Source organism: Dreissena polymorpha, chromosome 4 (assembly GCF_020536995.1).
Source record: "Dreissena polymorpha isolate Duluth1 chromosome 4, UMN_Dpol_1.0, whole genome shotgun sequence".
In the NCBI taxonomy this organism is placed as follows: Eukaryota; Metazoa; Mollusca; class Bivalvia; order Myida; family Dreissenidae; genus Dreissena; species Dreissena polymorpha.
Genome location: NC_068358.1, coordinates 56847592 through 56875577, shown reverse-complemented (window position 1 = coordinate 56875577; position 27986 = coordinate 56847592). Strand labels below are relative to the sequence as shown.

At 35.3% G+C, this 27986-nt stretch overlaps 2 protein-coding genes across 11 annotated transcripts in view; one reads left to right on the top strand and one right to left on the bottom strand.

Annotated features, from left to right (window-relative positions):
- The window catches only part of LOC127878914 (LIM and calponin homology domains-containing protein 1-like), a 159205-nt gene extending 155189 nt beyond the window's left edge, over positions 1–4016 (top strand). For all 8 annotated transcript variants that reach the window (XR_008048848.1, XR_008048845.1, XR_008048847.1 and 5 more), the window contains one exon: positions 145–4016. Coding sequence is in view for 2 of the 8 variants with exons in the window: in XM_052425461.1 (XP_052281421.1) it covers positions 145–170 (26 nt within the window). In the remaining 6 variants the exon portion in view is untranslated. The remainder of the gene's footprint in view (positions 1–144) is intronic.
- Positions 4017–6586: 2570 nt separating this feature from the next.
- Positions 6587–27986, bottom strand: part of LOC127878922 (F-box/WD repeat-containing protein 7-like) — a 55440-nt gene continuing 34040 nt past the window's right edge. For 2 of the 3 annotated variants that reach the window (XM_052425483.1, XM_052425484.1), the window contains exons 5-14: positions 25222–25292; positions 22603–22729; positions 21361–21495; positions 19749–19906; positions 17056–17164; positions 16538–16651; positions 15281–15462; positions 14521–14746; positions 12709–12919; positions 6587–11913 (exon numbers count right to left, since the gene is read on the bottom strand). In XM_052425483.1, the coding sequence (XP_052281443.1) occupies positions 11615–11913; positions 12709–12919; positions 14521–14746; positions 15281–15462; positions 16538–16651; positions 17056–17164; positions 19749–19906; positions 21361–21495; positions 22603–22729; positions 25222–25292 (1632 nt within the window). In that variant the 3' untranslated portion in view covers positions 6587–11614. The remainder of the gene's footprint in view (positions 11914–12708; positions 12920–14520; positions 14747–15280; positions 15463–16537; positions 16652–17055; positions 17165–19748; positions 19907–21360; positions 21496–22602; positions 22730–25221; positions 25293–27986) is intronic. The other variant, XM_052425485.1, reaches the window with a different exon arrangement.

Below are 27986 nucleotides of genomic sequence, written 5' to 3'. Positions count from 1 at the left end.
TTTCAACAGGTAATTTCTTTAAAATTGAAAAGAAAAATATCTATAATTAGCAAACAGACAAAGAAATAATTCTCATAATAGCAAGATATTTTTAGATGTTTGTAACAAAATTATTTTATTATTTTGTTTTTTTTATCTTTCCAGCTGGTTTAAAGTTCAGCAAAGTGTGATGAAGGTCCCAGGAACAGCGCTGTGCATGATGAAATATGAGAGAGAGACTGTCAACTTCACCTGCATTCATATCCTGATGAAGGTCCCAGGAACAGCGCTGTGCGTGCTGATGAAATATGAGAGAGAGACTGTCATCTTCACCTGCATTCATGACCTTGACCTTGTGATTGTTGTGACCTTGACTTGTCTTGCATATGTGTAAGCTGTGGAAGCAAAGTACAAGCAAAATAGAAGATACAAAATTAACTGACATTGCATTTTCTGTCGTGTATTTAAAAAATGAAATATATACAAATAATTTATTTTAGAAAGAGCCTATACCATAAGTTTCACAGTGTATACAAGCCATGATAAGAATTGTGATCGTGAAGCAATTGTTTTTATTTTGCTATCATTTGGAAATGTTTTGGCATTTAACAAAGAACATCGAACTGATATCAGCTTGTCAGCTTCAATTTTGTTCCATTTTAAGTGACGAGCATCTCCATTTCTTCTGCTGGTTTTATTTATTGCCATTAAAATGCCTATATATAAAAAAATATATATGTAGCATATAAGAAATATTATATAGTGTAGTGTAATAGCTTTCTGGTCTGTGTCGATATGAACAATCAATTGTGTGCACTGAAAGCCTGTGTTTAATGCAAATTACAGAAATGTGAACAAAAATACATGAAATATAACAATTTAACTCTTTCAGTGCTGGAACCGAATTTTGAAGGCCTTTGCAAACAGTTTGGATCCAGATGAGATGCCACAGAACGTGGCATCTCATCTGGATCCAAACTATTTGCTATTCTGATAGTATTCTTTGAAAAAAATCTAAGAAAATGATAATTTTAGAAATTCAGCAGACAACATTTTAGCAGACGACAAATTTCCCAGCATGCAAAGGGTTAAACACTATATTCAATAGTGATATAATTTTATTCTGTTGCAGCCATGGTCAGCAGATGCATTGTTACTGGTTGCAAAGTTTATGTGCAAGTTCTTTTTCATGTATCATTTTTACTTGGAATGACTGTATTAATGATTTGAATTGTTGTTGATGTTTTTTTTGTGTATTAAAACCTCTATTGGTCAGTTTATTTGACTAAAATTTAAGGTCATCATCTTGAACAATCTGTTGTGTCAGTGTTGTGTAAGTGTACTCCTAGCTTTCTGCATTTTGTTGTGATATTTGTTTCGACAGTGCTGTCTCTCATATTGTATCGTCCCTTTGTTATAAGCCACTTTCTTGTTGACTGTCACCTCATTTTTCCTCTGGTTTGTGTTCTTTTTGTGTTGTTTATTTCTTGTTGTAACATGACACTTGTTGATTATTCTATAATGAGCAAAATATTATTGTTAAACTACCCAATCAACAACTCTTTGCCATTCTGTTATATGCTTATTTAAACACCAGGGCTGCACAGCAAAAGTCTGAATTGTTGTTTATTGGTTGATAAACAATGAAACAATTGTACATGATTTCTAAGACCTCCATGTACTGGAGACCAAAACTGGTAAAAAAGAGATACATTGCTTGACAATGATGTTTTTGGGATTTGCCCATTGTAATATACAGGGACACAGAAATCAATTCTTCTGGCTATTTCTTTTTTTAGAATACAGTTCATATCTTTCATTTCTTGGGCATGAAATGTTGAGGATTTGTAAATGTGAACATAAATGTTGGACTTTAAATTTGTGGAATTGTTTATGTTTGATATAAGACTTTAAACTTAAACATTTGTTGAAAATCTTATTAAAAGGTCGAGCAGACCCAAAAAAATCCACGAAAATTATTGTCCAACAAATGATATTGGTTTCACTTGCTTTAGCTCACTATTTTCATAATGCATTACTAATGCTTTACAGAAAAAATACACATTTAATACAAAATTAGGTGTAAATTATTTACAATTATTGCTGATATTTTTCACTGATAAAATAGAAGTCTTAAGCAGATAATTGCTTAGAAGACTCTAAGAAGAGTAATTAGGCCCTGGTGTCGGGGTTCATAAAATAATTGCATGTTGTATCCCTACGCCTGGTTGTTAAATGATATTATTGAATTGTAGAATTTTATATAACAATAATTTATTTTCTAATGTATAATAAACCAAAAATGTGGATAAGATCTCAATTTATATGTTTGCTTCATGAATTTTTGATGGAACATTTCTAAAAAATATATATCATAAAATATTTACAGAAAACTGTTTTTAATATATTTTCTATAATTGTCAATATATTCTTAAAGGGTAAATCCTAGAACAGCATTTTGGAGAAGTTTTATTTGAAATATACAGTTTGAATAAATGATAAATTATTTATTATACATCTCATGAAGATATTTAACAGGATATTTTTTATGAAGTATTGCAGTTATGTATTCAGTAATTTTGTTGTACACTTGTTTTGAAATGTTATTTCACTCAATATGCAAGTATTGCACCGTTACTTTATCGATTCACTAAAAGTTAAGTAATAATCATGGATAAGTTGCACTATATTTGCCAGTAATCATGCTAGTTTGCTTCTACCTTAATTTTACTGAATGCATAGTAAATATATTTTATATTTTACGCAATATTATGTGTATTACATTACAATTTCTTGTAATCATATGTCCATCATGATATTTTAGTATATTGGTGAATTGTTTCTACAAACACATACAAAATTAATGTGTGTTAATGTAGTGCAGAAACATTATTTGTTACAGTAGGTTGCATACTACCAACATTTCTACAAATTCCAATGCCATGTTTCATCATATTACTACAAAAGTGTTTTCAAAAAGTGTGCATAAATACAGTAACTGTACAGTAACTTAATCTTATCCAAATGCAAGTTCAAGCCTGCCATAAGAATTATAATAGATAAAAAGGGAACAAAAGCATTTATTCCATCTAAACTATATTTTTTTAAAACCATCATTTAGCATTTATTATATGATTTTTGTATTTGTATTGCGAATTAAAAAAAAAAAGTAATGTGTTTTCACTGGTGAACATTCTAACCATATACGTGTAATGAGTTAATATTTGAATAATTATTTAACATTTTTTACACTTCAATATGAACCTGAACGTATGCACATTGGATCTTTATTTTGGTTCAATGTCTTTCCTGGCACTTGGTTAGTGCTCCTATTTGTAATCTCTTTTCCTGCTCTTATACTGTTGATAATGCATTAATTTGAGCCCGCTCTGGAAAAATGGGTGTAAATGAATGTGCTTAATGCAGTCTGCACAGGCTAATCAGGGATGAATCTCCGCTTTGACTGGATATTCCTCCGCTTTGACTGGATATTCGTTTAGAAGAGTCTTCCTCTTTCCAAAAACTTCCATAAAAGCAGGAAGTGTAGTCCCTCATTCTGCACTGGCTAATCCTGGATGATTCACATGCATTAAGCCCAGTTTTCCTAGAGCACAGCTTATATATATTTTCCTAGGTCAAGGTTTATCAGAATTATAGATATTATAAAAAAGAGGTCTATACAATTGTAAGTACTATTATTCAGGCACAGAACATTAATGGCTATATTTTTTGAAAGCGAGATGGATTCCTCAGCCTTGTTTTGACTTTAAGCAGACAGAATGTTTGTAAATAATTGTAAAAATCATGTTGCACTGTTAGTTATCATTGTGCAAGTTTGTTATGTCATGCTTTGTATAATTTCCCTGTGTTGTGCTTTTTGTGAAACTATAATTGTAACAATTATAATGCATGTAGGGATGTCAAGGTGAGGTTCTTATGTGGTAGCAATATGTTGTTCAGAAATGATGTTGAATATATTTATGTTATAAACAGATAAAATCATTTAATTTAATATTAAAGCTTGATATATATTATAAGTCTTTGTTTTTCTTTTTGAAACTTATATTTGGCAACCATGTAATCCCTTGCCATTTTCTTGTGCCAAGCCATCATCTGATATCTACCAATACATGACCTTATAAGCCTGATATCTACCAATCAATGACCATATAAGCCTGATATCGACCAATCAATGACCTTATAAGCCTGATTTCACCCAAACAATGACCATATAAGCCTGATATCTACCAATCAATGACATTATAAGCATGATGTCTACCACTCAATGACCATATAAGCCGGATATCTACCAATCAAAGACCTTATAAGCCTGATATCTACCAAGCTATGACATTATAGGCCTAATATCTACCAATCAATGACAACATAAGCCTGATATCTACAAATCAATGACCTTATAAGCCTGATACCTACCAATCAATGACTTTATAAGCCTGATATATACCAATAAATGACCTTACAAGCCTGATATCTACTAATCAACGATCTTATAAGCCTGATATCTACCAATCAATGACCATATAGCCCTGGTATCTACCAATCAATGACCATATAGCCCTGATGTCTACCAATCAATGACCTTATAAGCCTAATATCTATCATTCAATGACCATAAGCCTGATATCTACCAATCAATGACCTTGTAAACCTGATATCTACCAATCAATGGCCATATAAGCCTGATATCTACCAATCAATGACCTTATAAGCCTGATATCTACCAATCAATGATCTTATTAGTGTGACATCAACAAAGCAATGAGAGAATATGTCTAGTATCAACAAATCAATTATCTCATAAGTCTGAAATCATTAAATCAATGATCTAAAAGATGTGGACCTTTACCAACATGTTTTTTTACATAAATAATAACAAGAATGTTAAATTGTTAGCTCGGCTTTTCAATGAATATTGAAATATTCAATTGAAACATCCCATATATCTTTGGGATCATCATGCAAGGCAACATTCCAAGGTCCATAACTTTGACCTGCAATTTAACTTTTTGTACTGAGACTGAGAAATTAAGGTAAACAAGTGTGTCCTGCAACTCATCCCTCAACCTGACATGTACATCAAGCATAGGATTGCATATGGGACCAGTTGGGTAAAGACCAAGGTTGGTAGAAATAAATAAACAATTTGCTCTCAATACCTTTAGTAAGGATGGAGATATTGCCCTTAAATGGTTTTTATAGGTAGGTCATGGGCAGATCTGGCAAGGAATTGGATTTGCAGCCAATGAGGCCACTTTTACTAAAATAGAGTTAAAAAACTTAAGTTTAGATGGAGGAATCATGCCTTAATGTTTTATGGGTAGGTTGTTTTCATACAAACCACCACTCAGATTGCATTTAGGGCCAGTAAGGTCAAGGTCATTTTCACTAAAAATATAAATGGTGTGCCCTGAATACAGTACATTTAATTTTGAGGTATTGTGCTGTAAGTTTGGGTGTAGGTAGCTTTTATGCGCAGAACCTTAGTACATTAGTATCTTGCCTGCCCACTATATAAAGAAGTGAAACTCCAGCTGCTGGAGCAGTATTGAATTCTTATTATAAACAATAAGTTGGTCCTTTATTTAAGGCAAGTGACCGATTGCCCAAACAGTACAAAACAGCACAATACAAAACAACAAACACATATAAGAATAAAGCTGGGGTCACCGCCTTGGAACGGTCAATGCAAAGCATTGGGGGTTTAAACCGGTTTTGGAGCGCTCAACCTCACACTTGGCCCAGCACTATGCAATGTTTGGCAGTCTCATTAGTGGACGCGGTAGCTCCTGACAAGACTGCGTGAATGCCCCTTATGGCATAACAACAAAATTATTACGCAATTGTCACCTACAAATGTAGTGGGAAAGTAGTGCTTTATTTTCTACATTGTTATTGCTTAACTGTACTATTTTATAGAATTGTATCATTTGTTTTCTATTTTCAAACATTTCAAATTTTACAAGAAGTATTATATTAAAGTATATTATTATGGCATAACACCCATATGATAAATTATTAATGCAATTGTCACCTACAAATGTATTGGAAAAGTAGTGCTTCATTTTCTACACTGTTCTGGCTTAACAATACCATTTTATAGAATTGTATCATTTGTTTTCCATTATATAACTTGCACATTGTTACAACAAACAAGAGATGTGTTTGTCAGAAACACAATGCCCCCTACTGCACTGCTTTGATTTTTTTTTACCTTTGTCCTTGAAGGATGACCTTGACCTTTAACCACTCAAAATGTGCAGGTCCATGAGATACACATGCATGCCAAATATCAAGTTGCTATCTTCAATATTTCAAAAGTAATTGCAAAAGTTTAACAAGGTTAAAGTTTGTGACAGGCAGACAGACAGTCAGACAGACAGGCCAAAAACAATATACCCCCAATCATTCAATCCGGGGGCATAACATTAAAAATTAGTCCCCTAAAACTTGGCACTTAGCCAGAGTGAAGTGATACAACTTTATCATTTAAATACATGTGGATCTAGAGTAAAAGGATCAAAATGTAATTCACAGGTATTCTTCGCTGCCTGGAATGAAATTAGTTATAAAACAAGGAAATACGCAATGACTGGTAATACTTTAATATTATGCAAAGTTACAAATAATAACAGATAGCATTTATTTGCTAACAGCATAATACCTTTACAACAAAGTTATGTTCAATACACAGAATCTGCATCATGACTGAAGCCGCCAACAATATATATACAGTGTTGTAATGTTGTCTAGATTTCTGAGCAAAGCTGAACTTTGTTATCTCGAACATCTACGCATGTTGAAGTTGCAAACAAATCCTGAATTTTCTCATCGGAATTTTATTAAATGAATAATGCAATCTCAAAATTTAAACTCATTTTGAATACTGGTTTATTTAAAGTAGCTTTCCGTCCCAAAACAATCTTTTACACTGATGTCTACCTAGTAATATGTAGTTGTTGATGACTGTGAAAATATCTGTTAAAGCACAAGCAAGTTTGTCAAACATTTAATATCTCCATGCCCTTATAGATGAGTATGAGCAAATAATAATCAAATAACTAACCAAAAGTTTGTGCTTATGTATCTTTAAATGCAAACTTACATATAATAATACAGTGTGTGTATATATATCTCAATGTTTAATTGCCATCAGTTGAACATTTGACCAGCATCATACAAAAATGGGTCTTTTGCCATGTACTGTCAGCGTAGCTCTAGACAAGCCTGCGAAATCTGGTCAGCTTTTAAGTCAGGCAATATTTTGTGGTCTCATCAGCCTATAGGAAAGATCTTCATCACCAGACTGACTGGATGGGCAGGAAGGTGTGGAGCAACCTCATCACCAGACTGACTGGATGGGCAGGAAGGTGTGGAGCTATGTTGGCCACATATCACCAGACTGACTGGATGGGCAGGAAGGTGTGGAGCTATGTTGGCCACATATCACCAGACTGACTGGATGGGCAGGAAGGTGTGGAGCTATGTTGGCCACATATGCCATCAGACCCATTTTGTACAATGCTGCTCAATTAGACGTAACATTTCTTACATGATTTTTTATATTAATATGTCAAAATTTAGTTAACTCAAAGTCATTTGTGAGTTCTCAGCTAATTCGAGATACAAAGTTCAGCTCCACAGGTAATTACTTCTATAGAGAGCACATATTGCAAGGTTCGAACAATAGACCATTGTATGAATAATAGCTTCTGAGAAAATATATAACAGGGATAATAAGTCAGGACATGATCAGGACTATACACTTTTTTAAGTTAGACATCCATTTCAAAGAAAATTTTGCAATTAATGGACAAAAGTTGTTAAGAGGGTCTATTACTGTCAAATGTTAGCTGTTCTTCATATAATAATTACACAGAAGTTTATTTGTTAACTCACAAAAGTTACAATTTTATTAATGTTGACACTATTTTCTAAATAATACTATTGAAACCGTATTTAAATATTGTGCAATGATTAATATTCATGTTGAAAAACATTTGAAAATAAAAGCATTAAAAAATAAACATAAGTATCATAGTTTTGCAAATTCAACAAAATGCCCAAGTGATGAAGTATTAATATTAAATATTAATATAATCGTTAAATTTACTTACACACTAGATCAAAATATTGTATCCTAATCACAAAATAGTGTATATTTATCACTGCTTAGTACATGATAAGGATAGAGCTACCAGTATTTTACATTTCCCCCACAAATTTATTAATTTCACCACACCCAATAAAATATTTTTAAAACAACGCCAAAATACCTAATGAAAAACCTCTTCAACATGTCAAATGAGCTACTTAACTTGAACCAGTATCTGTTGGTCATTCTTTATTAGAAATGAAGCCCATGGTTAATAAATAATCTAATCTTATACAATCACAACAACATGGAAATCACTGGCTACATTTGTTAACTTTGCATGTCAAGACACAGTTGATATACCTATATAAATAAATAAGGGCTCTGTGCAAAACAAGGAATAGTACATGGTTCAACAAACCATAGAAAACATTGCAGGACACCAACAGACTGTGGATTTTTTACTGTCAAACAAGTACAAAACAAAACACAAATGAACCTCTGGGAAAACAGGGCTAAATGCATGAGCATAAAGTGCAGTCTACACATGGGAAAACAGGGCTAAATGCATGAGCATAAAGTGCAGTCTACACATGGGAAAACAGGGCTAAATGCATGAGCATAAACTGCAGTCTACACATGGGAAAACATGGCTAAATGCATGAGCATAAAGTGCAGTCTACACAAGCTAATCATAGACTACACTTTCCCACTAAATTAATTTTCGCTAAAAACAGACTTCCTTTAAACCAAATACATAAGTAAAGTATAAAGTGTTGTCCCTAATGAGCCTGTACAGACTGCACAGGCTAATCTGAAGCAACACTTTACACCCGTGCACTATGCCCGGTTTTCCCAGGGGCAACACTTGACGCCCGTGCACTATGCCCGGTTTTCCCAGGGGCAACACTTGACGCCCGTGCACTATGCCCGGTTTTCCCAGGGGCAACACTTTACGCCCGTGCACTATGTCGGTTTTCCCAGAGCTCAGCTCAAACATAAACAACACAACAATATTCCTTAGAGATGGGACCAGCTGACATCTTCCGTAAAATAATATCAGATAGACTGATTTCAAGAGTAAAAATAATTAAAATCATGCTGAAACCCTGACTTACCATTTTTATGGGGTTCTGTTCTATTTTAAAAGAGGTTTTACCATCAGCTGGTTTTACATAACCAGACGCCTGGGTAACATGCCCGGCAAGTGATTTTCAACAGTAGGTAGCCTGTCTGGCTACTAAATATGGACTGCCATAACTTAAGTATCTTTTTTCATGGTGGTTGATTTAAAGGTTTATTCAAAGAATATGACCTGATCTTGAGAAAAATTATATATTTCTGTATGATTTTAGTAAATGAAAAAAAACTTATACCTCGAGTTGTTTGGTGAAATACCGGTACACCTTGTATCTTGAGATGCATGAGTCTAATAAAAACACAAACATTCACATTTGGAGCAACTTTTTTTGATCGGGTGTAAATAGATGGTCTAAATTATTTTCCCTAAGAAGTCAAATCCTTGTGTTAAACCCTGAACAGGTGTATAGTCACCCAGAAAAAAAAGACTATTAAAACATGAGCAGCTTCATGCCAAAATGTGTCTTGTGCCTATGATGCCAGGGTAGCTCCAGTCTTGTGCCTATGAGGCCAGGGTAGCTCCAGTCTTGTGCCTATGAGGCTTGGGTAGCTCGAGTCTTGTGCCTATGAGGCCAGGGTAGCTCCAGTCTTGTGCCTATGAGGTCAGGGTAGCTCCAGTTTTGTGCCTATGAGGCTAGGTTAGCTCCAGTCTTGTGCCTATGAGGCCAGGGTAGCTCCAGTCTTGTGCCTATGAGGCTAGGGTAGCTCCAGTCCTGTGCATATGAGGTCAGGGTAGCTCCAGTCTTGTGCCTATGAGGTCAGGATAGCTCCAGTCTTGTGCCTATGAGGCAAGGGTATAGCTCCAGTCTTGAGCCTGAGGCTAGGGTAGCTCCAGTCTTGTGCATATGAGGCCAGGTTAGCTCCAGTCTTGTGCCTATGAGGTCAGGGTAGCTCCAGTCTTGTGCCTATGAGGCCAGGGTAGCTCCAGTCTTGTGCATATGAGGCCAGGGTAGCTCCAGTCTTGTGCCTATGAGGTCAGGGTAGCTCCGGACCAGCCTGCACAGATTGGTCTGAAGATACCCTGTCCACTTATAAGACTACTAAACCTAGAACGACTTTTTAGCTGACAGCATAGCTACTCGAGTAAATAGGCAGCCGTGTCTGGAGCCAAACGGGCTGCATAGGCATAGGACATATTCTAGCATGACATGTCTCATATTGTACCTCACATTATAACTTTCAGCACATTTATCCACTTGACGTTTGTTTGCAAAGGATCTTTTAATAGCAGATTTTGAAGAATTCATCAAGAACCCTGGCATTGAAACTACTTTATTTGCAAACTTGCTTCATTAAAAATAAACCCTGCTAAATTGAGTGCTTTTTCTTTTTGACGCAACATACTTAAGTTACCAATAACATCCTATAAATCACTGAATTATTAATGGCTATGACCCCACACAATGAAGCAACATTGAGTAATGGGAATTCCAGTAATAATAAAAAAAATTGCTAATCAACTGCTCACACTTCACAGCAAATGTTGAGGCACCTAAATCAGTACCTACTCATATTTATACCAAATCCAAAGTATTAATTGACTTTTTTCCCACTGCTACTAACATAGAGCTAATTGCAAATAGACTGGGTCTAACAATGTTAATTGCAAATAGACTGGGTCTCACAATGTTCTAATGCTGTTACAATTGGATTTTTGTCTAATTATACAGATAAATTGCATTGATAATAACTTATATATAACTATAGCAGGTAATGCAAGTTCTTATAATTATTATTATAATGCGCACGTATATGCTTTTCTAAATGCATTTGTGAGTCCCTAAACATAAAGTTTCCGTCAGGAATTCCCAAAATTCCCATAAACAGAAACATCAATTAAATCAGCTCTGGCAATCAACCAATCGCAAAAATAAAAGTGATTTTCCTTCTGTTAATTTTGATTCCATCCTTACGTTACAGACTCGAGAGATACTGAATCTCACAACAACATATTAAAATAGTATTTTATCAATAAGATATTAAAATAAAATTTAAGCATGTGTTTACAACCATAGATGGATTCTCTTGCACATTTCCAATTCAAAGTTTTTATACTGTTTTACTAAATTAACAAAAAGTATTTTGGCACTGTAATTCTTAAATTAGCAGCTTCAAGTCTATTGTCTGTTGTAAATTGTTACACGAACTACAAAGTATTAAACAATATATTAAATAATTAAAATAAATGACTTCCCTTAAGTACCTAATGTGATGTGTGAATATTAAAAATAACAACAAAACAATAAAATTCAAACCGAGTGCGGCAAAGTTTTAAAAGAAGTAAACAAAACTGCACCATTCAGATGGGCTGATCCATCACTTGCATTGAGGAGAAGGTCTAAATGATTGAAATTAGCGGCTAGGATTAAAAATTAACAAAAATCACACTCTTTCTATTATGGGCATTTTGTCTTTCTTTTCTTCAACATCAAAATCCAGCACAAGAAGCTTGGTTTCCTCTGTGCCATTTCGGGACCCGACAGCGCACACAAGTTTAGTGTTACTACACCTGACACGCCACACAACGCCACCACTTCCACCGCTCTCTAGTGTCACAAGGTTACGTAGAAACTCGCCCGATTTCAAGTCCCAGATTTTCACGGTTCCGTCGTCGGATGAGGTGATGACGAATTTCTTGTTGAATTGTAGGCAGGTTACAGCGCTTTGATGCTTGTTGGACCCTAAATTGGACAGGAAAACATGCACATATGTGTGTTAATCTAATTTTCTGTGGAAAATAACAAACCTGAAAAAAGCCAAATTGATGTTTCAGTTTGAAATATAAATTAATCATTTCTAGTTGAAGTTTGACCTCTGTTGCATCACTTTTATCTGTGTTTTAAACTAAGAAAAGAATTATTATTTTTAATTCAAGTATTTCTGAATTCAAACATTAAGGATTTTGATAACTCCATTTTATTATGTAGAGGTTTAGGGTTTAAGGTTTAACTGGTAAATCTGTTGAGCATTTCAATATCTGTTACAGTAATATGAAAATTAACTCTCAACTGATGTTTATTATTTTTTAAATTTGATATAGATGTATTTTTAATAGAAACTTTCCATATGACTGTACAGTGAGGCAAAACATATTTATTTAAAATCTCTAATAAACAAAGGGTTCGGCTTATACAGACACTGTCAAGTCCACTACCCTGGACAAACCGCTATCAATTCCTTTATTTTAAAACTAAGATTCAACTCAAAATCTTGATAGCTTGTCACTTTTCAGCCTTAACGTTAATTGGTTACATTCAATAGATAAATTGATATAGATTGACCTTGTGACTGCTTGTAGTTATGCAACAATTGTTTTTGTAAAGATCCACAGACTGCTAACAGAGTATACATCGACTCAAATGCAAGATTTCCATTAAGTCTTTAAGATCAATTCAAATAATTATATTAAAGGACAATCAAAAACAACACATCTTGACATAGCACTCCAGCAAAGTGGGAGACCAGCAGTTATTTACCCTGCAGAGTTTGAAGACACTGGCCAGTGGTGATATCCCAAACTTTGACGGTGGAGTCTGCATTCCCCGAGACTAGAATATTGTCCTTGAGTTCGAGCCCGCTCGTTAGGGACTGGTGCCCGACCAGCGTGTGCAGACATTGGCCGTTCTCAACGTCCCACACCCGGATAGATGTGTCCAGGGAACCGCTGACTATGTGAACCCCATCAAACTGAAGTACAGAACATTGTAATCATACCTTAATTTCAAGGTAACAATTAAATTTCTCAGCAGAAAGTGCAGTCCCTGATAAGCCTTGTGGACTGCACAGGCTAATTTGGGCCGACACTTTATTCACATGCAACACGGATTTGTTTCCTTTAGATTTTAACACTCAACAGTTTCACACGTTTTCAGATGTGCAGTCCCTTAGAAAATCAAATTTAATTAAAGACCTTTCTTACTAGATTCGACTTTTTAAGGCTTCATTTAAACTCAAAGATAATTATGAGCAGCAAACAGCGTAAAACCTGAACAGCCTGCGAGGTACAAAAATAACAAGAGCACCGCATATCGGGTGCCAACGCTCGGCTACGGGTGCAGTTTTGAATAAATGAAAGCTTGTCAGAATTTTTTTTAATTTTTAAAGGTCATAGTGACCTTGACCTTTGACCTAATGACACAACAATGGGTGTGGTGTGTAGAACTCATCAAGGTGCATCCATATATGAAGTTGTAGGTGGAAGCAATTTGATTTTAGAGCCAATGTTCAAAACCTTAACAAAATGTTAAGATTTAGCACGACGCGGACATCACGACAAGCTGGCTATGACAATACCTCTGGTTTTCTCCGCGAACGCAGAGCTAATAAGAGAAATGTATTTAATGTTAAAGTAAAATGTGCATATACTTATAATTATAAACAAGATTCACATACATAAACATTTCAAGTTAAAAAAGGCTAGTATATCACAACGTATATGAACATGCAAATTAGGCATTTTTTTCACCATATTGTCATTTTCCCCACCCACTTTGCATATTTGAAATATCATTTTGAGGGTCAAATTCACATTAAATATTTTATTATTATATAAAGTCTCATAGTTGAGAATAAATTTAGTTAAGATGATAATTATATCTAAACTTCTTTTCATCTTTATATTGAACCATGTCATATGCAAAAATGTTTTTTGTAACCATTTTTCATGCATTAATTTGTTTATCACGAAAAATATAATATCTAAAAAAAAGCTTTTTAAATTACGATAACATGCTTTCAATTGCTTTAATTTAAAATCTACCCAAATCATGGAAAATATATGTTGTTTGTGTTTCATTTGTGCAGAAACTGTATTTTCTAGGTTTTTGGTTGGCCATCTTGGTGGCCATCTTGAATTTAGACCCCATGGGCACACAAGTTTTCGTTGGAACAAACATTTTCTTTAACCAAAGAAAGTGTAGAACATCATCAGCATTCCAATCATGCACCTTGGGCCTCCATTTCTACTAGACTGTAAGGTTATGCAGCACTAATCAGAGTGTTTATTATAATTCAACCTATGCAAATAATCAAGGCGTGATTTACTTTTATGGTTTGTCATAAAAGAGAAAGGAATTATTAAATGTAGCAGAACCAAAAAGTCACTTTAATTCAGCAACGTTATGCATAAATGGGGCTTAATGCATATGCCTAAAGTTGTGTACCAGATTAGCCTTGGATTTTTTAAATTGGATTTTCTGCATAATTATTTTTTCAGATCAAGGTTCAATTCTTTGTCAATGTTACTGAACTTACACCTGTAAAGAGTACAGCCTGTTTGTGTTACTCACCTGTAGAGAGTAGACCCTGTTGGTGTGCCCCTGCAGTGTGTGCAGGCAGGTCTCTGTCTCCGGGTCCCACACCTTCACCATGTAGTCGTATGCGCCGCTCACCACGCGCCGCCCGTCATACTGGACGCACCGCACAGCCGCCACGTGTCCCATTAACACGTGCAGGCACTGACCAGTCTCCACGTTCCACACGCGCAGCGTGGCGTCACGAGAACCGCTTACAACCCTGGGTGTGCAGATTGGGATCAGTTGTAACCACATGAATAATTATTTACCTTGTATTGAATGTTATTTTGCATTCTTTACTGACATTGTTTTTTTTATTTTGAAAACACTGATAAAGAAAATGTGCCTTTGAAGACACTCTTAAAACTCTCCTAGCTGACATGGAGACTGAGTTTACAAATAAAAAGTTTTGATTTCAGCAGTTAATTAAAGCACATAATTGCGTATCTTTGGACAATGTTAGACAATCAGAAAGTAAAAAAAAACTTATTTGTGTGCACCTAGTTAACCGTGTACCACTCAGAAGCAAAGGGAAAATGGCTATATGCAAACAGTATAAAACAACAACAGTAACTGGCAGTCGGGTCAGGTTTATGCTGTTTGCTGCTCATCAGTATCAAAGGGTTGCAAATCAAGCCTTTAAAACTTGAACATAGTAAGAAAAGGTCATTAATATAATTTGATTGCTAAGGGGCTACAAATGTTTCAAAAATGGGTGTATGAGCAGTAAACTGTATGACTAATCTAGACTCACTTGTTTCCACAGAGGTGCATACAGCGCACAGTTGACGTGTGTCCGTACAGCGTGTGTGTACACACACCAGTGTCAGCGTTCCACACTTTGAGTGTTCGGTCCGTGGAGCCACTGATGATCACGTTGCCCTGCATCTGGGATGACCAAACCCCTCCCGTGTGACCAACCAGCGTACGCAGACACTGAAATGGGAATTAATATTACTATATTTTTTTTATTTTTTTTTTTAATGAAAAAGTCTCTAGCCTGCTAACAGCCTGTCAGCACGGGCTTGTAATTCAGGCTTATAGTCGCGCATGTGGACTATTTGCCTTTTTTTTCATTGCACAAAATATCTAAATTTAAACAAAGACTATAGTCATATATTTTAAGTTTGACCAGAGTTGCCCACAATTGTTCTTTCAGTACTGATTGTATTGAGGACATTTTCTCAAACAATCTAGGGGGCCAGCACAAAGTATGTGTGTAGCTGCTAATTTATATCCTTGATATCATTATGCTCTGGAAGGATTGCTTGAGCACACTATTATGTAAAGTTGGAAGAAGACACTTATTTTGGAATAAACTGTGTTATTTCAACAATGTTTTAAATGCAGTTTTACCTACATGTATACATTTATAAACTTTTAACAAATAACTTAAACAGACACCTGCATCTATTATTGCAAAATCTGACCACAATACGTTTTTATTGATTAAAAAAATTGTCTAAATTATTAAACATTGTCCATTTGTGCATGAACCCAGTCAAAACAAGAGATGTGTTTGTCAGAAACACGATGCCCCCTACTGCGCCGCTTTGAAGACATATATTTGACCTTTGACCTTGAAGGATGAACTTGACCTTTCACCACTAAAAATGTGCAGCTCCATGAGATACACATGCATGCCAAATATCAAGTTGCTATCTTTAATATTGCAAAATTTATGGCCAGTGTTAAAGTTTTCGGACGGATGCACAGACAGACAGACGGAGTGACAGACAGTTCAACTGCTATATGCCACCCTACCCTAAGGGATAAAAAACATGATCAATTTAAATGAAAAAGTAATAAAACATGCTAATTATACAAAAAGTTTACACAAAATCAAACAAATACACATGAAGAACAGAAAATGCTCAATTTTGTGTGAGAAAGTCACAAAAACGATGTCCATTTCTAGTTTAATGTCTTATATTCCTTTCACATACTGTTATACACTTTTCTAGAATCTGTCTCTATAGGTATCTAAACCTCCCTGCACATCCCCGCCTACCTTTCCAGTGAGTGCAGACCAGACTTTCAGAGTGTTATCATCAGAGCCGGACACCACGCGGTACCCACAGAACTCTAGACACGTGATCACATGATCATCGTGGCCCTTCAACAGCTGCAAAATATAGACAGGAAATAAAGAATGGCAACCAAGACAATGTGGTTACAGATTTAAAAGTTAGCCTTTGGCAAGTGGTTATATTGTTGTGCTGAGCAAAGAAACACCTTTGAACAACAATTATCTGGCATTTGATTCTTCCCTTTATATTCACTCTTTATTTTGTAAGTCTATGGAAGAAAAGTACCACAAAACAAGGGAAAGTGTAAGCATATGATGCCAATATGAACAACAAAAGCTTTTTACTGCATGCATGTTCTATATTCAACAATGTATGGTTTTCATAAGTTAGCTATATTTTAAAGTTGGAAAATACAAAAGTTTAAAAGTTTATTTTACAAAGTGTTTTCAATAAAAGCAGACTTGATGACCCGATAAATTCCATAATTTTGCCAGGGTACCTTGGGAAGCCTGAGTGGCCCAGTTCGCCAGTTCTGTTCTATCTGATGCTGTCTCATGTATAGAGACTTCCACGGACTCTTGGGCGATGGCTGACGGCGACGCAACCTACTGGAGAAGGAAAGGTTGTCAGATAAACAGGGGTAAACTTTCCAGAAACTCATTAAAAACAAACAATTTAACACAGTGAGATTTTTTTATAACATGATATTATTAAGAGCAAAAGAACAACTTACACAACATGTGATTATAAGAAAGCAGTGATTTTTTTTGCCCAAAATTACCGCCGATATTCGGCTTCTTCCCAATTGCAAAAAATGACGTTTTTTCCCAAAAATCTGACCAAAATTTCCCAAAAAATGACCAAATTTTCCCAATTAAGCCAATAAGATTACAATTTAGCGTTAATATCGTAGAACGAGTTCCGATCGAGCTTGTCGAGTCTTCGCCGAATGACAACTGACTTACGAATGTTCGCGAATGTAGCCAAATACGATTTTACGTTGCTATCCCCACATCTCTCTCTATATTGCGGAGGATACCGACGATAGTCGATGTATCCCGATTGTTAACACCTGTTTTGACACACGTCCAAGATGGCGGCAAGCAGATGAGAAGTTTGCAATGATCAGCGAAAATGATAAATAACACTAAAATTAACAGCGGATATCACATGGTTATAAGGAGATAATTTAATGCGTGTGTCAATTAACGCAAAATACTATGTTTGAGATGAACAACAACAAATATTTATTAAAAATGTTCACAGTGAATGTGCGTCACGGAAATCTGTGTTGGGAAATTGGAGTTCACAAAGCTAAAGCATTTAAGACGAGAACCGTTCGAAAATGGAAAGAGACAAACATGATTTGATTTATATGTTAGTGGATCTGTGTATATTCAGATTCATATGCATATTCTGCTTTATTATGTTTGTCACCCTGTATAGTTTGGTGAAATAGCATTGAACTGAGGATGTCAATTGTGAAAGATATTAAATGGTAAACAAATGAAATGTATTATTTTAGCTCCATTTAATACAACATTAACACAGCAAGAACACAAAAGCGTGTTTGTTAATATTTGTTAATGTTTTCACCATATCATATTTTACTTTAAAAAACATCCTGAATTAAATTCATACTCTTAAAGAGATTATGATTAAATCATAATGGTACATGTATATTGAAGAATCTATAGATTATTGCAAGTTTAATATGCATGTGGAAGGATATTAACAAAACGTTGTAAGAAGACATGAAAGCAACACTTTATAATATAAAAATGCTGTCAAACATGAACTTAGCAATTTTTATTCTGTTCTTATAATCATATTTATAATGTTTCCCAATTTCATGGTTTATCGCACTATTTTTCCCAATTTCATGGTTTATCGCGCTAATTTTCCCAATCCAAATGCCACAGGCTGTAACAAAAAAAAGCAAAAAAAATCACTGGAAAGATGTCTCTTACTTTAAAATGTAAATATTTACTAAGGCGTATTTTTTTGTATTTTTCATAAAAAGAAGCTTCAAATGTGATTTTTCCTGATTGAAAAAGAAAATTCCAAAAATCTTGATGACAAAATTAAATTAAATTCTTTTTGAATATTGCGTTTGTCAATGTTTTCCAATATGGAGAACAATTTGTTGTTGGCTGCCGATGGGTAATTTTTTTGGTTTCAACTTAAATTTTCAGATTTTAAATTTTTAAATTTTAAATTTAATCCAATCATAAGTTTTCGTAAAACCATTAATCAGATCAAAATAAAACTATTTATTTCTACAAAAATATTCTCTAAGACCAACACAAAACTATTTTCAAAAAAGTATTTGCCCTTCAAAAGTCTTGTGTTGAGGGAAGAAAACAATAACATCAACAATCGCAAATTTGAATGCGAATCTGATTGTCACCAGACATTTAGTCCTGTAAGTGTTAAGCTATTCAGTTATTGTGCCATTGAACTTAATACTTATAAATCACCCAAGACTTATGTCATGTTTAATGGAACATTTGACATTGAGAGTTAGCTATAAATTTGTAGCTATATATTTGATGGTTTGAACTGAGACATTTTGAAGTTACAATTCCAGAAATGTGATTGCATATTATATCCCAGATATCTGGTCCTTTAAAAACTAATACAAACAGTATACAGTGATTCTTGAACATGTTTTATGCAGTAGATTTATGTAAATTATTATCATATACTAAATTTAAACTATATACAATGATGTGCTTCAACATACAAATGGAATGAATATAAAGTCAGTCAGAGCTGCTGATTTGTCAACAATTCCTTATTTTAGTTTGCGCATATTTATTTTTTAATCTCACCTTATGATGGAGTTTCTTACATTTGATAGCAGAAAAATGGCACAGTTTTAGCAGGTGGAGTAAGCTCTTTATGTCTCAGCTGTAAACGTGAGAGATTCAGTCCTTTCATGGTAAAATTATCTTTAGCCAAATAGTCAAACCACAGAAAAATGGACCTCATTTTGGCCTGTACAGGTTTCGTGCTAAAAAGTACAATGCAATTATAAATTCTTTAGTGTAGTAATTTGGCTTCTTTTACAACCATAAAAGGGAAATTAGTTTAGAGGTTTCCTAACTTGCTTAATGACATGAATGACAGGTTATTAGCCCCGAGATTGTGGACATTGGTCATCCAAAACATTTCCGCAAGACCCAGTACCTGTTAGATCCGAAGACAAGGGGCTCGTCAATACTCTCTTCTCGACACTTCTCCCTCCACAGCAGGTTGTCTTCTGCCAGCACCCGCCAGTACCGACAAGTCTGAGCAGCCTGCAGCAGCGACTTGGGCTCCAGGAACGACAGCACATACAGTGCCAGCTGCGAGAAAAAACATACAGAACACTCCATATGGATTTGTTTCCGTTTATTTCATGCATGTTTTCCTCTTAATGTGGTGATGGCAACAGCAATAAACTTTATTTGAAAATGCCTAAAATAAATACTTTTCTTCCTGCAAAAGCCAGATTCCCCAAGAATAAAAAACAAGAAACTGTCGGAGACGGGTGATGCTCCCCAAAGGTTTTTTTGTCACAATATTGCACTATATATTCAGATAAAAGGAAATGTCTTGAGGGCACAGTAGTTGGGGGGACAAGAATTTTTTTATATAAAATTTCAAAGGGCCATAACTCTGTGAAAAATCATCCGACCAGAACCCGCTGATAATATGCACATCTCCTTATGGTAGTATAGCTTCCCATAAAGTTTCATTGAATTCCGGTCATTAGTTGCTGAGAAATAGCCCGGACAAGAATTGCACTATATGTACAGTTAATGGAAAATTTCAAAGGGCCATAACTCTGTGAAAAATCATCCGACCAGAACCCGCTGATTATATGCACATCTCCTCTTGGAAGTGAAGCTTCCCATAAAGTTTCATTGAATTCCGGTCATTAGTTGCTGAGAAATAGCCCGGACAAGAATTGCACTATATGTACAGTTAATGGAAAATTTCAAAGGGCCATAACTCTGTGAAAAATCATCCGACCAGAACCCGCTGATAATATGCACATCTCCTCTTAATAGTGATGCTTCCCATAAAGTTTCATTGAATTCCGGTCATTAGTTGCTGAGAAATAGCCCGGACAAAAATTGTGCACGGACGGACACACGGATGGATGGACGGACGAAGCGGCGACTATATGCTCCCCCCAAAATTGTTTGGGGGAGCATAAAAACCTGCATATACATCTTAAAAGGAATATTTAGATTTGATGACAGTCTATGCATTTTTTTCAGAATAAGTAGAAATAGTAGATTAGCCAAGGGCAGCATTATATTTTGTCTAGTTTGAAAGATACTTGCTCAACATGCATAATTAACATAAAATACGAACAAGCATTGTTCATGTAACATACAAACTAAAAGACTGTCTTTCACCCAGGCTCAGGTTTCCAGCCCTTGAGACAACCTAGGTGAAGCCAATACACAAAGGTACAAACGATCATTCTGATGTATCCAACACTATGCAGCATTGTGTATGTTCTCCAAAGCAAACACTCCCCATTCTCAGACAGTGAAAGTTCTCAGAGCTTACCGGCTAGATTGAACTTTACCGGTACGCAGTTGTTTACCACTAGTGAGTTAGGTGTGTGCCACTGAACCAAATACCCTCTCTGATTGATGACTTTATGTTACAGGCCCTATTGGAACACCTCCACACACGCTGGTCTTTGTTTTATCCAGTCGATTGACAAAGCGGGGTTTTGGGGGCGGTAGCCCCCGATACTAATTTTTTACGTACCGGTAAAGTTTTATCGTCCCAAGCTTACCTCCTTAGGCAGGAGTGAGATGAAGTCACGCTGGAACTGTGGCTCGATCACTTGCATCATGTGGCGTACCTGCGTAGGCTCGCACAGGTGGATCAGCTCATCCACAGCCATCAAACGCTCCGCATTGCCCCAGTCCTGAAATGACAACAGTACACGGGTGAAATGTATTCTGTAGAGATGTGAATGATTGAAATGGGATGCACTTAAGGAAAAGGGGGCTTTATACATGTAAGTAAAGTTTCGTGCCAGATTAGTATGTGGAGTCATAGGCACATTCTGTCAAGAGTGTTTTTTGTTTAAAAGAGACTATCATTAAATGTAAAATTCTACATGTAAAAGGTCCACACAGGCTTATATGGGACGACACTTTACTAACATGCATCAAGCCCAGTTTTTCCAGAGCCTGTGGTGTCTCAAATACTGCAAATAGGTAGCTATACAAACCTAAATTGTATGCAACACAGATATAAAAATAACCACTGTAGATGTTCTACTTAGGGCTGAGTTGATATCAAAGCTTGATGCTCAGTTAAAGCCAGTATATACATTATGTCAACAATTTATTGTCTCAATCTTAAACCAATACATGAATATGATTGAGAAATGTCACATAAAATACCTTTTACAATGGTTCGGCCCTAAGCGTGCCATTACTCAAATTTTGTATATGTCAAGAACATTCATCGCAACCAAGATACTGCAATGTTGACTCAAATAACCAGAATTGTGTCATAAGACAAATCTACACAAAAAAGGGTATTTCTCAATATAGTACATTTCTTTTGAACATGAATTTGTTTTCCATGGTTTGCAATTGTTAATTACTTTTCTCTGTTTGTTTTCTGGTACCATTCCAAACTTGATTCTTGTATTAATCCGTCATGTTTTATTTGTTTTGAAATTATATTATAAAGATTGTCTATACTCGCTTAAAGTTTTTCTTAAACAGTTGTCAAGGTACTTATATGACTGTACATACAACCCTAATATTTTAAAATAAATTAACAGCAGTTAAATCTTGGAACTGTTGTGTTTCTTGTAAACAAATATTCATGCTTAAATGTGTAACATGTTTAAAAGTTTACAGTTTGTAAGCCTTACTGGTTTTGATCAAACAGGCCCTGAACAATGTACCACTCATTTGAATACCTTTAATAAACACATCTTATGTTTTATCTTAATCGTGCACAGCAGATGAAATTTTCTGAAGACCAATATTTATCCAAAAATAATTGTTCAAACCTGAAACTGTTTCAGCCATTCTGCAAGGCCAGGTGGCGGGTGTTCCTTGGAAGGGATTCTCTGTCGATGAAGGGGATGACCTGACCTCTTTAAAGGTCGCTTCAGGTTCCCATAGGTGGTTTGTGGACTGGAACAGAAAGGGGGGTTTTATTGACATTTTTAACAAGAGGAATTTGAAAACCCACAAGAACTAGACAGCTATCATACTGATAAGATTGTAAACCCCTTGTTTTATAGCATATATTTAAGATGCTTAGAACTTCACTTTCATATGGTATGTTATGTTCTTAAATCTTCTTCTTGTTGATCACAAAGCTGGAGACACCAGCATCTCTGCTCAAGAGCCTTTCACTTCAGGCTCCCCCGAACAGACATCGAGCCTCCCCTGCATTGTGGTCTCGTCGTCCCAGATCTGCCACATGAGGCCTTGTGTTTACCCTTATCCTTCGTAGTCTGGATCCTCCCAGCAGGAGGCCTGACCTGTGATAGCTTTGGTTGGACACCTTTGGAGGCACTCTACCAGCCCAGGGGGTCCCCATAAGCAGAGCACAATCCATTGTTGTCCATCATGAGAGTGGAAAACGTTGCACTGACATCATGCGCACTTTGGCCCAGTGCATCCGTCTTCAGCAATTGTGTATTTTCCTGACTTTTAATTGTCATAGGAGACTTGCCAGCCAAGGCGTAACAGCCTCTCTCGCCCTTGGTTCTTCTGCCTGCATAATCCTTTTCATACCTCTATGTCTTGAGAAGAAGTGGCTATTATTCGTCTGTTCGCTACCATTCAACCATTCCAGCATGGGACGCCCTGTCAGGATGTGACACTCCTGCTGACATAGCTCTCCGGATCATAGAGGCACTCAAACCACCACACCACTTTAAGGAATCAGCCAAGTGGTAGATGTTTTTGAATCACTTTTGCAGTTCCCATATTAATTTCTACGCATTAGCTTAAAGATTTTACGACAAAAAGCAAACATACATAAAAATGGAGATTTTTTAAGGTTGACTTATCAAACATTCCTTAAAAGCTTCTTTGAAAATATTACAACTCTTCTGTTCTTCCTCATATTATAATATAATAATAAAAAGCCCACTCCCTCACAAATGATGTTTCATAGCTATCGTTAAATATGATATGATTTAGACTCTCTGCATACGGTATGGTTAGAGAGGAATTTTCTGACTGAGAAGACATTATTCATGATGATCATGTTACAAGAACTAAAAGATAGCCCTGTAATTGACAGGTAATCACAAGAGGTATTCAGAAAAATGTGCTTATTAGTAGGAAAATCATAGACAATAATGAACAAGATTTCAAAGTTAACGTGCACAAAGAAATAATTTAATAGTGAAATCGAAAGCTAGAAATCTGATCGTGATCCAATTATAAAATTTAATGGTTCCATTTTCCTTGCCAGGAATTCACATCCTTTACATGAACCGTGATTCCAGTGTAATAAAAACAGTAAGAATAGTCTTATTTTGAGCTGGTTGGAGATATTTTTATGAAATTCCATACAGAAATACATGTATTAATAACAAATATTAAAAGCTGAAAAACCTCAGAATCTTTCATGCAGTCCCCTTATTATAAATATTTTTTTTATAATTATTAAAGGAAAGAATACATGTTTATTAAAAAATTAAACCAAAATTAATTGTTATATAAAAAAACCTATACATTTTAAAGGGACTGTCAACTGCAATTGTTGAAAAAAGAAAAGTTCTAAATTACCGTATTTTTTTACAATTATTAGTTTATATTGCTTAAAATATCACAACTGGTATATTACATTACTTGAAAAAAGTTGTAAAGTTTTTATATTTTCAGTATATTCGGTAATAAATTTTACTGGGTATGTCTACCAGGAAACTACCAGTTAAATATAAATAACGCAAGTAGATTTATCATCATCGTCAAATGGTAAACCCAGGAATGCAATTTGTGCATGCGTAGTGAATTGTATATATTTTATATATAAAATGATCAATCTACTTGCATTATTTATAGTGTGTATATCGTTATGTCACCTATTACCGCAATGTACTTTCGATTTCACAATGCAAAATTTTATTACCGAATATACTGAAAATATTAACTTTTTTCAAGTAATGTAATATACCAGTTGTGATATTTTAATCAATATAAACTAATATTTTTAATAAAAATACGGTATTTTAAAACTTTTTTTTCGTCAATCGCGGTTGACCGTTCCTTTAAAATTTACAGTACAAGCGAAATTAAAACATTGTCAAAAGTATAATTTCAACTTTTTTATATATCAAACATTCATTATTTTTACACTAAACTGGTGCATGAATGATTCTTCTTTATCCCATCATAAGACTTCCATAGTTTCGTTTTTTAGTCCTCTGTCAAAAGGAGTAAAAATCCGTGTTAATACAACAGAACATGTCTCTTTTTATTCACAATCGCAAGTTTCACAAATGTGAGTCTCTTCTGTGTTGACTCCTAGAACTCCGTTTGTGTTACTGTTATTCAAGCACTATACTTTATCTTTATTTTAACAAGGGTAAGTCAGTTCAACTCTTTTTTTGTTCGGTAACAATCCTTAAGTCTTTATTTCAAATGCAAAACTGTGTCATACATACCTAGATAGTTTGGAGTGAAGCAATCTTTTTCCAGACGGGTAAAGTCTGTTATGGAGCTCTTTCCTTTTTAACTGCAATAGACAGAGCACCCAAATTATGTAAACTTGAACAACTAGAGCTTTGTCACAGACGTGGTGTCAGTGTTTTTTTCAGTTTTGGGGGAAGGGGGTCGGGTCCCCTGAGAGGGGGAAAATGCGTGCGTAAATGGGGAAAAGGGAGAAATTTCTATTCTTAGCTAGTAACAGTACAAAATCAAGTTTTAACACTATAATTCACCATACAGAGGGAGAAAAACATAATTCAAACTCTTTTATTCATTAACATGTTATGTTCATGTTAAAGTATAACATTTATGGGCTTTTCAGCAAATTTATCAATTATTCTGGTGACCTCCTCTTCACCAAGTCTCTCTGTGTGCAGACAAAGTCTGATCAGGGACTTCAGTGTAGCTTCCCCAAACCTGTTTCTCTGTGGCATGCAAAGCAGGTTGAGCAAATAAACAGTCTTTCAACACTCTCTTGACCGGACGCTTCTGGCGTTTCACTGCCGGCATTTGAAGGAGACTGACTTTTAAGTTGTACTTGTTTGAAAAGAATATCAATTTATTTTTAAGTTAAAACAGATTTTTCATTTTTTTTACGATAGCATTTGTTGTTGTGCGACATGTTGGAATACACATGGTTTGCGGTAGATGTCGTAAAGCTAAAGTCGTGATAGTGAACTACATACGGTTTGCGGTAAAGGCTAAAATAAAGTGAACACGCGGATGCAGTTCAAGAAAATTGTAGTAAATTCGTAACGAAAGACGTATTTAAATGAGGTATTGATTAAAATTAAATAACACTTCCGAGAGGCGAATTTTAAAAATATTTGGGGGAAAAATATATACTCTAAAGATGGGGGAATGGGGCCGAATAACGCCGAATATTTCATAAAAAAAAAACACTGGGTGTATACCCCCACATGCTGCATTGACACAGAATATTTTGCATGCTGTCTTCACAAAACAAGAGAAGCTAATTTATGGCGATTTTTAAGAATTATTATGTTATTATCATTGATGGCCATTTTGACCTTTGAACTCTTGAATCCTTTTGCATGCATGGCATGCCATCCAATGACTGTGAACAAAATAAATGTACAGAGTCATTTTAAAATCTCACAATGAATGACAAAGTTATGGCCCGGAAAAGCTCATTCCACTTTTGAACTTCAAGTGTGACCTTGACCTTGGGAGATATTGATGTAATTCTTTCGCATGACACACCGTCCAATGATTGTGAACAAATGTACCGAGTAATTTAAAAATCTCACAATGAATGACATAGTTATGGCCCGGACAAGATCATTTATGGCCATTTTTTACCTTAGAACTCAAAGTGTGACCTTGACTTTATAGATATCAACATAATTCTTTCGCATGTACACCTTCCAATGATTGTGAAATAATGTACCGAGTAATTCAAAATCTCACAATGAATGACATAGTTATGGCCTGGAAAAGATCATTTATGGCCATTTTTGACCTTTGAACTCAAAATGTGACCTTGAGCTTGGAGATATCGACGTAATTCATTTGCATGACACACCATCCAATGATGGTGAACAAATGTGCCAAATGATTTTAAAATCTCACAATGAACGACATAGTTAAGGCCAGGACAACATTATTTATGGCCATTTTTGACCTTTGAACTCAAAGTGTGACCTTGAACTTGGAGATATCGATGTAATTCTTTTGCATGACACACCGTCCAATGATTGTGGCAAAATGTACAGAGAGATTTAAAAAGCTCACAATGAATGACTTAGTTATGGCCCGGACAAGATCAGTTATGGCCATTTTTGACCTTTGAACTTAAAAAGTGACCTTGACGTTGCAGATATTAACGTAATTCTTTCGCATAACACACCATCCAATGATGGTGAACAAATGTGCCAAATGATTATCAAATCTCACAATGAACGAATGAGTTATGGCACAGACAAGCTCATTTATGGGCATTTTTTACCTTTGAACTCAAACTGTGACCTTGACCTTGGAGATATCAACGTAATTCTTTTGCATGACACACTGTGCAATGATTGTGAGCAAATGTGCCAAATGATTTTTAAATCTCACAATGAACGACATAGTTATGGCCCGGACAAGATCATTTATGGCCATTTTTGACCTTTGAACTCGAAGTGTGACCTTGAGCTTGGAGATATCTACGTAATTCTTTCGCATGAAACACCCTCCAATGATGGTGAACAAATGTGCCAAATGATTTAAAAGTCTCACAATAAATGACAAAGTTATGGCCCGGACAAGCATTTGACCTTTGAACTCCAAGTGTGACCTTGACCTTGGAGATATCGACTTAATTCTTTCGCATGACACACTGTCCTATGATGGTGAACAAATGTACCAAGTCATTTCAAAATCTAACAATAAATGACATAGTAATGGTCCAGACAAACTTTCGGTTTAAAATGCACTAAGTGACCCATGACATTTTTTTTACCCAGCATGACCCATTTTCAAACTTGACCTATACATCATCTAGATACAACTTCTGACCAAGTTTTGTGAAGATCATATGAAATTTTTGCTACAGACAAAGTGAATTCTACCAATGGTAATGGGGGTATATATAATAAATATAAAATCTGACATGAATTGCCATTTCATCCCATATTTTATTAAACAAGTTCACGAATTTTGTAAGCGAGCGAGCCTATGGTGAACTTACTTACATATTTCCTGTAAGTTTGATTCATTA